Below are 13,224 nucleotides of genomic sequence, written 5' to 3'. Positions count from 1 at the left end.
ACAATATTGCCCGAATACGTTTTATACTTTGCGTGCCAATGGTAGCATTAACCTAGTGTATAAGATCCACATGCGGAACATAATTCTTGTTTACGTATTTTCTACCAATTTAACGAGTATGTGGGTAAAGCCATGCTTTCTCTTGATTAATGCGTCTAACATGATTACGACGGAATACAGAAACGTACTACCTCGCCTACTAAAAGCTTTTAATAGTGACATTGCTACAGGCTACGTACGTACGTATATAAAAATAAAAGCCTTAAAAGCAAGGCGTCTGTTTACCTTAAACAACCTTTTTTTGCAGCACGGAAAGATAGATTTTAACGTTTCTATACACGTGTTATTCCGCAGAAATAAGTAACATTACCAATACCGGATTAGCCATTATATGTTACCAATGTTGAAGGCGAATCCAAAGAGTAAGGTACTAAAAGAACATGGATATGGTTGCCCCTCTTTTTCCCTTGGTATGGCAAATACGCCGTCTTCACAATATGATATACGAAGTAAAAGGGCCAAAGAGTGTAGTAGGAATCTGGAACATACATGTCCTTCTTTTTCCGTAGCTTGTAAAAGACGCCGTATTGATGTGATATACCAAGTATAAGAGCCAAAGAGTATAGTAAGAATCTGGAAAATATATGTCCTTATTTTTCCGTAGCTTGCCAAATGCGCCGTATTAATGTGATATACCAAGTATGAGAGCCAAAGAGTATAGTAGGAATCTGGAAAATGTATGTCATTCTTTCTCCGTAGCTTGCCAAATACGCCGTATTAATGTGTTTTCCTCATATAAGAGCCAAAGAGTATAGTTAGAGTCTGGAAAATATATGCCCTACTTTTTCCGTAGCTTGCCAAAGACGCCGTCCACATTAATGTAATATACCAAGTACAAAGGCCAGAGACTAGGAATCTAGAAAATGTATACGTATATCCTTCTTACTCCGTGGCTTTCCAAAAGACGCGGCCCCTATTTACGTGATATACACGGCAGTAACACACATATCAAAGTTGTGCGGTTGGGCATGGTAAGACACCTTGATGTTGACCGCCGGGCTTTAGCATCGAAAAAGCTTTTCTAGTGGATCACCATTTCCCCGTGCACCACAGTCGGCAATTTGTTTTAGAATCCCGACGACGGCACAAAGATTAAAGTTGAACCTATTTCGTATCTGTTTTGTACAGAATCCGTGGGTTTTCGCTTTTGACAAAGGGTCATGGTTAAAGAAATGGACCTAAATGGGTAGAACACGGCATCAGGCAACAAAGAAGACTCGTAGTGTCGTTTTTCTTCTTTACATCGTAAATGGTCTCGTATTTCTTAGAACTGTGCGTTTGGTTCATAGAGACATCCTTTTGTATGGTGTGCAGTCATGGCTCGTGTCAAAAGATCAGGGAATGGAAAATGGGTACAGCGGTAGACACGGAGCTGTGGGAATATACATTGACGACATCTCGCAGTAGGGAATGCACATCGTGACACAACCTTCAGCACTTAGAGGACACCTTAGTGGCGTTGTTTCTTACACTCTGACAACATCTTAAGTCTTATTGAAGGATTCAGCGTCTTAAAAATCCTTAGAAATTTACGAAATAGTGGGAATCACACATTTACATCAACGGAAACAAACGTAAGTGGCAACGTGAATAGATGGTATAGCAGTAATGTCCTGTGGACGCTGGAGGGTGCTTTTGCACCCCATCAGTTGGAGCTCTATTAGGCGGCAGTACAGCTTTACGGCCTGTATAATATAAGTAATAGGCCTGTCCATCATGTCGAAACATCGGATTTAGCAGCTGGTTGCTACTAATGACTCCCGCTGCAGATGTCGGAAAGGTAGTAACTCTACGAATGATTCCATGGACTTTAACATCGTTAGTTTGGCTGGAAATATTGAAAACACCACACGTATGTTTTGATAAGATTTAGCGTAGGCTTCAATTTATGATGACCATGCAGAACCATGTGTTATCACCAATGGTGGCTATTAATGACTTGCGCTGCAGACGTAGGAAAGTCAGTAACTCTACGGATGATTCCATGGACTTTCACATCGTTAGTTTGGCTGGAAATATTGAAAAGACCACACGTATGTTTTGATAAGATTTAGCGTAGGCTTCAATTTATGATGATCATGCAGAACCATGTGTTATCACCAATGGTGGCTATTAATGACTTGCGCTGCAGACGTAGGAAAGTCAGTAACTCTACGGATGATTCCATGGACTTTCACATCGTTAGTTTGGCTGGAAATATTGAAAAGACCACACGTATATGTTTTGATAAGAGTTAGCGTAGGCTTCAATTTACGATGGCCAGAACCATGTGTTATCACTGATGGTGGCTATTAGTGACTCGCGCTGCAGACGTGGGAAAGGTAGTAACTCTACGGATGATTCCATGGACTTTCACGTCGTTGCTTTAGCTACATATTTTGAAAACGCCACACGTATGTTTTGACAAGAGTTAGCGTAGGCTTCAACTTACGATGGCCAGAACCTATGTGTTATCACCAATAACTCATATCACATTTGTAGCTCTCAGTAACATATTTGCTGCGAGTTGGGTTGCCTTGGTTGCATACCAATAAGATCAACGACACGAAATATGGATATTACTACGGAAAATCATTCTATCAAGGCAAAGTTTTGGTACCGGTTTAGCTCTTCGAAATCAAGGTATAAAGTACCTACCTGCGAAGACAAAACTAGGTCCAAAGAGAAGGGAAACGACCAACACTGTCTTCAGCATCTTTGTCGCTGTCTTGGACAACGAAGCAACGCTGTCACTCACGGTCTACGACAAGCTGTCACCGCTCTTAGGATAATCCAATCTCGTCGCTTATCTAGTCCAGAATAAGATGCCAGTGATCCATCCAAGACGTCCGCGTCTGTGCCTGTCTATTGGATTTGCCGACTCTACCACAGCGTCTTTTTCTGTTACAGTACGTTACAGACCGGAATGCTCCGGATCTTTCCCTAAGGCGAATGGAGCGTCCGTCCACAGCGAGCACCAATCAACTGTGCCCGTCTATCGGGTTAGCCCACTCTACCACACAGCGTCTTCTTCTATTACAGTACGTTACAGACCGGAATGCTCCGGATCTTTCCCTATGGCGAAGAGAGCGTCCGTCCACACTGAGAAGCGAGCACCAATCAACTGTGCCCGTCTACCGGGTTAGCCGACTCTTTCACAGGTGGAGCCCCGGAGATGCACCAAACAACCGCCGTCCGAACCGGAACCGTAGCGCTGATTGTATAGATGATATATTTGACATCAAGCCTTTCAGTCCTTCACGATTGCAAGTTCAATGAAAGGGAAGATTGGATGACTGAAGAGACTGATAGAATTGAACAGCGGGAAACTTCCATAAAGCTTGTGGTCTCAGTTGGAAGCTTGCAGTGCAGTTGAAAGATATGCGCATACACGGCATGGTTGTTTAGTGTGATCAATGATGATAGTTTGTTTTTACCAGGAAGAATCGTGTGGACAAATATGTTTTCCAGGAAGGATCGTGCTGATAAATATGTGTTTACCGAAAATGATGATGCAATAAGCTGTTTTTTATATTTGCGCATGCGCTGTGTGGTGTATTGTCAAAGTTGAAGGCCCCTAAGACAAAAATAGAATATGACTGGACATGAATTAATCATCCTTTAACCTTGAAGTAGCGCATGCGAAGTTTAAACTCTGAATCGGCTTATTTCAATGATAGTCACTTAGCTTCGACTGTGTGTTCGGGTGTGCATCGGCTTTCTTCGGCATTGTTCGGGTGGTTCTCGGAAATTAGAATCCAATCGTTCAGAAAAAAATCTCGTAAGTGGCTGGTTTTTTATTCGAGGTTCTATAATTTACTAGGTTGTTTTTAATTTATAACCTTTAGCACACTGAAGTAGCCGTTTCGCACCCAAATCCCTATTGGTTACAGAGTTAGGCAGCAGGGAGAAGGTTAAGCAAAATGAATGCATCAGGAACCAAACCATTAAAAGTATCTTGGTCATTAACCTCAATTGCTCAAAAGCCTAAAAAGGTTACCCCATATTACTAGCACCGCCAACATATAATAAAGTCCTCCATCGTAGCCTACATTAGACCACTAGTGTGGAAGATGGCTTAATCTGAACTACAATCGCGAAATAATGACTTAGAGGTCGGGGGTTATCACCAATAAACCACAGTGGTTGCACGTTATTCCTGCGATAATGAACTCAGTGATTGCACAGTCCAATCGGCGTTGTTTCTCATTTTTTCTCTTAACTGCCCAGGGCAAGAAGGTTAACTCGATGTTTCACCGAAAGGAATGAGTTAATCAGATAGCATACTCCTATCAGGCCAAGTTTATTACTCTCCGTTAAATGCAACGTTTTCAAGAATTTGCCCAACTGGTACATCCCCTAACATGCTCCGGATGTTGTGCCATTGAGAAAGACACCTTGCACGACTTTCCTCGCTCCACCCAGATACAAAAATGGGTACCTGACTTCGGTTGGAGAGGTAAAAAGGCAGTGGAAGAAGGAGAGGGATGGGCTCCGCCTTCAAATACCTTAAGCTTGCCCTTAAGACACAGTGGATAACAACCCATTGTCCCTAAGGCCTCAAAATCTCTATGGAACTACCTTTACCTTTACCTTACACAACGGCTTGTTAAATATAGAGCTCCTTGTCTTACCTTCAGTTGGAGGAAAACCTAGGCGATTTAGGCTTTCAGTTGTGAAAAGACAAAGTAGACATTGCGTTGTCTTGATAGACTTAATTTTCACACATTTACCACTGTCGACTTAAGTGAAGTAACAATGAAAATCACTAGAGGGCGCTATACATAACGTAGCTTACCCCTTTGTCTTCGATTAAATCATTTCCCAAGCGTTACGTCACCGCTTCAGTTTTCATCTAATTGCCGTAAAAAATACAGTAGCTGGGCCGCGCTTAAACAAGTCTTTAGTTTGGCGCAAATTATTAGTACTATGTATACATTTTGCAGTATTTCAGAGAAAGTCACATCGTCACGTATATGTTTACATGTGAGAGGCGCATTTTTTTTCATTTTGAATTAGGGCTTTTGGTCAGTGAAGTTACGGGCTAGAAAAATGGCATATGCGATTTATCATATAAGCAATTTCCAAGAACAAAAAACCTCATACAAAACTATTCTAGGTTTAAAAATTCTGTTAATAAAATCACCCCTTGGGACTAGGTATGTCTAAACTGTTCTACAATGGTTTGTGCCATCGCGACGATTATAACCAGTTTTTCAACTCGAAGTGATTAAAGGTCTACATCGCTCGGAGCTTTTCTTTGCCCCACCAACACTAAAACGGCACGCATAGACAACGCTTAGCACCTTCGGACTCTTCTATACACGCATTTGGGGACGGCTCAGAAGATCAACTCAGGAAGACACAGTTAAAGGTAAGTTTGTAACGCATCTGTCTGAAATTTAGCTCACATTTAATGCTTGCTATAACGTAAATAGGTAAAACAAGTTTTGAAGTTTTGACATGTAATGCGCCCCTCCCACAAATATGGCGGCGTTGGCCTGATGTCCACGTCACACTTCTTGGAAGCCTTGAAATATTCACTTTTTGGTAGTTACTGCAAAAAACACTAGAAAACGTTCAGAGTATACATGTATGAAATGATCTACAATACTATTTTCACTCACAAATCACTTAGTAACTTGAGCGAACTTATGAATGACCGAAAAACAGCCACGCCTGTGTGTATCACAGTTTGAACTGTCCACAACTAAGAAGAAACGTTACAAAAAGTCAATTTGTTTTCCGCGGAACTATTATAAAGTGCAACCCAGTACCATCAAATACAATTACAGGGGACTTTTTTTTTAGAAAACTAAGACAGCGTCCTGAGTTTATATGCACGTATACATGGTTAAGGGCGCGGTTAATCTCATTCCAAACTGATTGCAATCATTGAGGGGGTCCTGCATGTGTTGTACAAAATTCAGCTGTCTTTTTACGGAAAAGACTGTCTAAGATTTTTGTCGGCAGTTGGTTTTGTCACAGCCTGCTTGAAAATCATGAGACATCTAAATCGTACGATGACCTACGACAAGTGTAACAGAGTTGCGTTAGATTTGACTAAAAGTTGATACGTACACTTATTCAGCCAAAGCACTTGTTTGGACAGGAGTGAATTCACCTAGCTGGGGGTCTATAGTCAGTCATTAGTTGTACATTTTCTTAGCTTAAGCCAAATTGGACAGAACGATTAAAAGGCTAGGCCCGCCATTTTGCATTATCGGTTTAATGACCCGTGACATAATTATGGGAAGTCCTACTGTTTCAACGTGGCAACAGTCACGTGACATGTGCACTTATGGAGATATGTGTTGTGTTAGTTTATTCAGTGGAAACTTAATTTGGTTGCATTCCTCTTTCTTTTTTTTAAGTTTCTTTTTCTTTCTTTCTTACTTTCTTTTTTCCATCTCTTTCTGTACTTTATTCCTCCTTCTTGGGAGGGCATATAAATTCACATGGTAACATACTTAATACATTTGTACAATAAGTAGCTTATACCACAATCACATATATTACACAGTTATACATACAATTTTTGTGCACTCAATTTGCATACAATTTAACATAGCTTATTCTTTTCTAGTACTACTGTCATGGGCTTCTTTCTCTCTTCCCCACTCGTTTCTTTCTTATTTTCCTTCCCTTACGTACTCACACGATCCCTCACTAACTCTTTTCCTTATTCCTTCATTTCTTGTTTTTTCTCTCTCTTCCTCTCTCTCTTTCATTCCTCCCAACCTCATACTACATCTAAGGCACCTAGAATTGTTTTACCACAGCTTACTACAGTTGCACTTATATGCCACAGTTGAACTAACTACAAAATTAATGTTTACTTGCAGACTTTCACACACCGAGTGTCAATACAGTCACCTTTCCACGTCACGATGAAAACATTTATCACTCTGGGTAAGTCTGTCACCATCCACTAATTCCAAAAAATTATCAGTTTGGCTAAAAAAATGCATTCAATAGTCAACGTAATGTTTTACTGATGCAGAATAGCTAACAGAAGATCTTGAAGTTGTCTTGATTATGTTGTCTTTAAGTAGGAACCGGATTGTGTGGTGTTTACCCCAGGAGTTGCTTATCATAATTAATTATCGCTAGAGGGCGCAATTACCACTTTATCTCTCTTTGAGACAGGTGTCTTACTTTTCTGCGTTGCGGCCAATTATCGCTAGAGGGCGCAATTAACACTCTCTTCAATTGCAACAGGTGTCCTACTTTTGAGCGTCGCAGCCAGCCTGGCGGAGGAGACGACAGACGAGTGCAACAACTACCAGGAGTTAAGCGACGCCTGGCGGAGCGTGCTGAATCACCAGCCCGAGTCGCGGTGGGATGACGCCATTTGCGACGGTAACGACACGGCGGTGGGGGTCGACGAGGGCTGGTACCGCTTCACAGGGGAGGCGGGGGACAGGATGCCCGTACAGGCCCCTACCATGTACCGCTGCGGCACACACGCCGGCATCTTCTTAAACGGACAACACCCGTTCATCGAAGAGGGCGTGGTCACCCGCCAGGCATGCGCACACTTCTCCGACAACCACTGCTACTGGAGCTGGGACATCAAGGTTCGCGCATGCCCAGACGGGTACTACGTGTACAAACTGCCCAAACCCGTGACGTGTAAGCTAGCGTACTGCGGTACAACCGTCGATACAGTCATACCAGATGAACCGGTGGAAAAGCACGTGCCAGACTTGTAACTTGTAGGTTCGATAAAGGAAACCTCCGTTAACATTAATCCGGCAGGTTACATAAATCCGTCACTTTGAAAAACAGTGAGTTTAAGAAATCTTAAGTGTAGCACCCCCAAGTATGCACAGTTTAGATATACAGGAATGCATTATACTGGGGGACATTGGGTTGGAGATCTGTTTGGACGTATCTTTTCAGGGTAGCGGAATAATGTACCCTGGCGGAATTATGTTTAGTAGATGATAAACAAGCATAGTTACCATAGGTATATTTTCTACGCGTCTTGTAGGAATATTTTGAAAAAAGCTAAGCATAGCCAAGGAGGTTAAAATAGGATTTTAACCTCCTTGGCATAGCTAATAAAGGCATGCTTTCTATGTGTCTTTAAGCACTGATATAGGGCAATCAAGTATAGTTAATATAGCTATGGGTCGAAACATTCTGTGTCACTCTTTTTTGAAATTTGAAAACAAATCTCAACTAGAAATTGACGGGTATTTGGTGGACAGTTATGAAAAGTGAAAATAAGTAATCTTCAACTTGGTGGCTACAAAAATTGTCATAGATACTGGAATGTTTTCTTTACGTAGCATTTTGGTGTCTAAACATCACACAGTATACATGTAGTAATAAAATAATGTGTAACTAGAATAAGGGGTACTTAAAGTGATAGTGATAGGAAGGACAGTCTTCTATATTTCATACTCTCAACTATCTGAATTCTGGACAGAGAATTGTATCAATTCAACAATTCCCTGACATTTACCAATTGTCTGGAAATTATCAATAAAAGTCTATGAGGGGAAGGCAAGTTGTTTCGTTTATGTTATTGTGTGTCTTAAAAAGTGTCGTCTGCGTATTGTGTAGAAGCTGTGACCACTAGCTTGCATTTGAGGGCCGTCTTCAATTTTACAAGAAAACCAAATCAGTACAAAGGACAGGCACTTAACAGTTACGTCCAACAGCGCTTGCATAGCGTGGCGATAGTTCACGGTACTGCATCTAGCTAAGATGCATTTCAGGGCATGTTACTACTAGAAAACCCAATCAGTACAAGGGACAGACACTAAACAGTTTCGTCCAACAGCGCTGGTATTGTGTAGCGATAGTTCACGGTACTGCATCTGTCCTTAGCCAACCTTACGGTAACTTCGTGTATGCATCTGGAACGTTTGGCATGCATATTCTTACGGTTAATTAGTTATAGTGAATTTGATGGGGCGTAACTGTTACACCTGCCCAATTTTATCCCTGCATTAGACTCAACCTACTACCGGATGGCTTCTAGCTATACACACACGTTGATGAAGGTTAGATATACACAAGTTGATGAAGGTTAGACATGAGGTAAACAATATTTCAGAGAATGCGGAAAATGATATCAAAAAAATTACAATTTTACTGACGCCATTGTAACAGGGCGACTAGGAGAATTTCTTACCGCCCGTCTACCAAATCACGCGCGTTCCCGCCAGGTTATGCTCTCGCGAGAAGAGTTCTCAAAATGGCGCCGAAGTTTGGAAAGGGGTCTGTGTCAAAATGCCTTTCACGACCTTCCCTGACGGCAGAGTGACGCCCTCTTCGATTGGCTTATCGGTCAAATTTGGGCCAAAAAACACACTACAGACACTACAGACAGTGGTGAAATCACAACCAGCAACCGTCTGGCTACATACAGCACGGTTAAAGATGGATTTGCGGTTGAGAAATATTTAAGGGTGCTAAATAACTTCGAGCAGAGACGAGCGATTGCGCGAATACGTTGCTCAGCACACAATCTTAATATATAAAAAGGCAGGCACACAAAAACTGAACAAGATTGGCAACATAAAAAGATGTTGCCATGGCGACGATGGTCTCTGTTAACGTTTTCGTTTTTAACCCACATGCAAATAAGGACCTCGCATAATTCATATCAGTCGATCACCTTCTGTACCAAAATATCACAAGCTGTCCAATGTATGAAAATCTTGTTTACAGAAAAAAAGATATCGTACCATTTCCTCATAAATTATGTAGATGAGGCCCTCTATGCAAGATTTGTGTCTAATAGTGGCCACATTTACTTAACTTCCAAATGGTGCAAAAATGAAATCCCCATCATTTACCACTATAGATTTATAGTATTTTGTCATTAAGTAATCAAATTAAGTACCAATTTGCATAATTGATATCTATCGATATTTATCTCTTTCTCAGTTACATATGTCATGTGTTTGAGAGTCCTATAATAGAATGCAACTGATTTATTAACTGTCCTCATTAATTATGCAAATCAGATATTGATTTGCATAATTGGCATATGATTATGTAAATCATCACTTAAGCTATCTACACACCAAAAATTATGATGATCCGTCATCCCCTTCTTGCGTTATTCTCTTTCAAAGTTTGAGTCAAAATCAGCTCCTGCAGTTCCAAAAAAAGCTGCTAGGGGGTCCAAATCTACAGGACATATTTTCCTAACAAAGAGCTATCCACCACTTAAAAATCATGACTATAGCATGTCCAGAAGATGAGATTTGAAAAGTGAAAGTTACCCTGCAGTACCATAGAAAGTTGCTAGGGGGCCCAAAATCTAATCGTTACAAGGTCTCCCACAGACCCGCCCACCTACAAAATATGAAGACAATACATCCAGGCATTCTTGAGTTATCATTCCATGGACTTTCACATTCCTGTACAATTCCTAGAATTCTTGCAATCTGCACACAATATAGTAAAAATATGGCTCGCCCCTGAGGCGTCGCCAAAAACGGGCAAGGCTGTGTCAGCTATGCAGTGAAGGTGTGATAGAAGATGAATATCATTTTGTACTCGAATGCACTTTTTTCCGCAATTTAAGGAAAAAATTCATTCTATCTTTTTATATCAAGAGGCCGGACCCACACAAATTCAGGGAAATCATATCCGGACCATCAGTCCCTCTTACCAGACAGTTCGGAAAATATTTGATAAGAGCGTCTGATATGAGAGATAAGTTTAGGAAGGACATCACCCGCATCACTACGATTAACTCGGATTAACTCGAATCTCTGCTTGTATGTGGTAGCGTCTGTCCTGTGGTTTTACCTTGTTTCATTGTACTAGCTGTCCTTTTATTCATTCTTGTTTTATTGTTGTTGTTGTGTGTATTTTATATCTTATTGCTAAGGACAAATGAGTGTCTAAAAGCAAAGAATAAAGATTCAAGACAAGAGAACTCCAAGACGAGATCTGACCTTATTACCGGGTTAACGAAGAGACAGAGAATTCGTCTCGAAAGCTCCCCAGAGCAATCTTTTTTATGTTGTGTGTAATGCTTAAATGTTTATCAAAAGTACACTACAGATTTGGTGGGCGACTATGCCAACATTTCCACATTTGCCACCAAGAGCCGTAACATACTTTTTAACTGGATAGATTCTCTCTCTCTCTGTAAAACATCTCTGTCCGTACGTATGTAACTAACCTCCAATACTAATAGAGAGACAGTTTTAAGAACATTCAAACAAACGATGATAAGAACTGAAAACACTGCCATCCTGTCAGGTAGGCCTAATTATATAAGACTTCTTTGATCTCTGATTCGATAAGACGTAACCTTTAAGACATGATAAGATTGCGTTGTTTACAAGATTGTATAACTTATCCTGAGGGCTTTGTAAACCGTCTTGAAAGGTCACCATATGTGTGCCCTTATGTCTCATAATCCAATAAAATGATTAGTGACGTTAGTTATTTGGCACAAAATGAAATATGAAAAAAAGTGGGAATAACACAAGGCACTTTGCTCAATACTTGTTCATTGTGAGCGATTTTTTTCTCTTGATTGAATTTTGTATGAAGGAAAATTCAGTGTGAATGAATCTTGTGAGTGGCTTATATCAACCTGATGAAACTATTCACGAGTGGTGAATGTAGTTATTATCATTTCATATTGTAAATGTCAAAGTATTCACTTTATCAAGCTAACACCTGAGTCTTGCCAACAGGCGTAACTCATGATGAAAAGGACCAATTTTCGGTTCATCAAACTCACTCACGACTGGCGTATATGACGTTCTAAGAAATGGATCAAATCAAAGGCACGAGATCTTGCGTGGGCTGTCAAATAGAAAAGAGTAGGGGCCCGGTGTGAGTGGATGAGATAAGTATGTTCAGATATCTAACTCTTAGCTTGTACTGTTCAGTATAGACTTGGTGTGTTACGCCATGAGGCGGTCTAATTTTACCGAGTACGTAACGTTAATACAAACAAGTAGCGTATGTAAATATGGCGTTTTGAACTAGTAGCGTGCGTAGTCCAGTGGTTAGTGATGACACTGCCTCTGAACCAAGAAGCCGTGAGTTCGAATCCTTCGCTCACCCGACATGCACAATACTGGACATGGTTGCAGTCCTTAAGCCGGCGTCACAATTCATGCGAGCGTCGGCCGACTTTGTAGATCGCCCGAAGCTCGCCGAATTTCAAAATCGCCCGAGCGTCGACCGTATTTTCCAATAAAAATCTCGGGCGACGTCCGTCGAACACTAAAAACTAAAAATCCCCCATGAGATGATACCATCTCTTGGACATGGCGAAAGTCAGTATCGACTAACCTGGTAAAAGGCCAATATTTGGATCAACTTTTATTTCTAAAAATCGCCCGAAGCCCTCGTAATCGACAGGACGTCGGCCGTACTTCGGCCGAAAATGCACATTTGAAGCTCGCCAACACGTCGGCCGAGCTGAATTCCTTATTTGTGACGGGGGCTTTAGGACGGGACGTTAATCCGTTGTCCAATGTTAACGTTCCTTATGCTTGTCGAAAAGAGCTATTTAAGGGAATTTCCCCGGTACAATGCCAATGAGCCTGTTAATACTGTACATAGCGTCTGTCTTCTCTGTCACGACCAGTGGAAGATCGGCTCTTCAGTGAGCTAAACAAACAAACAAACAAACTTACAAACAAAATAACTAACAAACAAACAAATACAAGCAAGCAAACGTTACTAGAGTCGGAGGTTGCTATGGTATTTGAAGCGCAAAACACTGTATAAAAAATCATTTTTGCATAGGTCCATATCCCTCATAGTTATGGCACCTCTAGAAGAAAAAGTTCTAGAAGATAATTACATCTTCTGTAAAATAAACTGCATAAGAAATGAAAAACATATGGGTGTTCGGATATTCAAAAACATTGACAGATCGTAATCCTATTATGACTTATTAATCAACACCGCAGGCATCGCCTTTTATCATAACCATATTATTTCATCTTTGTTCTCTGTTTTTTTTTCCTGGAAAAGGTTTCATCTAATACAACCCTTTGGTCGGATCCGGTATATGGGCGTTTGGATATTCAAAGACATTGACAGATCGTAATCCTATTATGACATATCATAATCAACACCGCCGGCATTGCCTTTTATCATAACCATATCATTTCATCTTTGTTCTCTGTTTATTTTCCTGGAAAAGTTTATGTTTCATCCAACCCAACCATTTGATCGGAT

At 40.8% G+C, this 13,224-nt stretch overlaps 2 protein-coding genes across 3 annotated transcripts in view; one reads left to right on the top strand and one right to left on the bottom strand.

Moving 5' to 3' along the window:
• The window catches only part of LOC136425734 (glutamate receptor 4-like), a 63,360-nt gene extending 60,204 nt beyond the window's left edge, over nt 1–3,156 (bottom strand). For both annotated transcript variants that reach the window (XM_066414677.1, XM_066414676.1), the window contains exon 1: nt 2,698–3,156. In XM_066414677.1, the coding sequence (XP_066270774.1) occupies nt 2,698–2,755 (58 nt within the window). In that variant the 5' untranslated portion in view covers nt 2,756–3,156. The remainder of the gene's footprint in view (nt 1–2,697) is intronic.
• Nucleotides 3,157–5,261: 2,105 nt separating this feature from the next.
• Nucleotides 5,262–8,557, top strand: LOC136425645 (oncoprotein-induced transcript 3 protein-like). The gene is made up of 3 exons (XM_066414567.1): nt 5,262–5,413; nt 6,885–6,951; nt 7,261–8,557. The coding sequence occupies exons 2-3, from the start codon at nt 6,930–6,932 to the stop codon at nt 7,752–7,754; spliced, it is 516 nt and encodes a 171-aa protein (XP_066270664.1). The 5' UTR covers nt 5,262–5,413; nt 6,885–6,929; the 3' UTR covers nt 7,755–8,557.
• The last annotated feature ends 4,667 nt before the right edge of the window (nt 8,558–13,224 follow it).

Source organism: Branchiostoma lanceolatum, chromosome 19, assembly GCF_035083965.1.
Source record: "Branchiostoma lanceolatum isolate klBraLanc5 chromosome 19, klBraLanc5.hap2, whole genome shotgun sequence".
Taxonomy (NCBI): Eukaryota; Metazoa; Chordata; class Leptocardii; order Amphioxiformes; family Branchiostomatidae; genus Branchiostoma; species Branchiostoma lanceolatum.
Note: the sequence above shows the minus strand (reverse complement) of the source record. Positions and strands in the feature narration are given on the sequence as shown.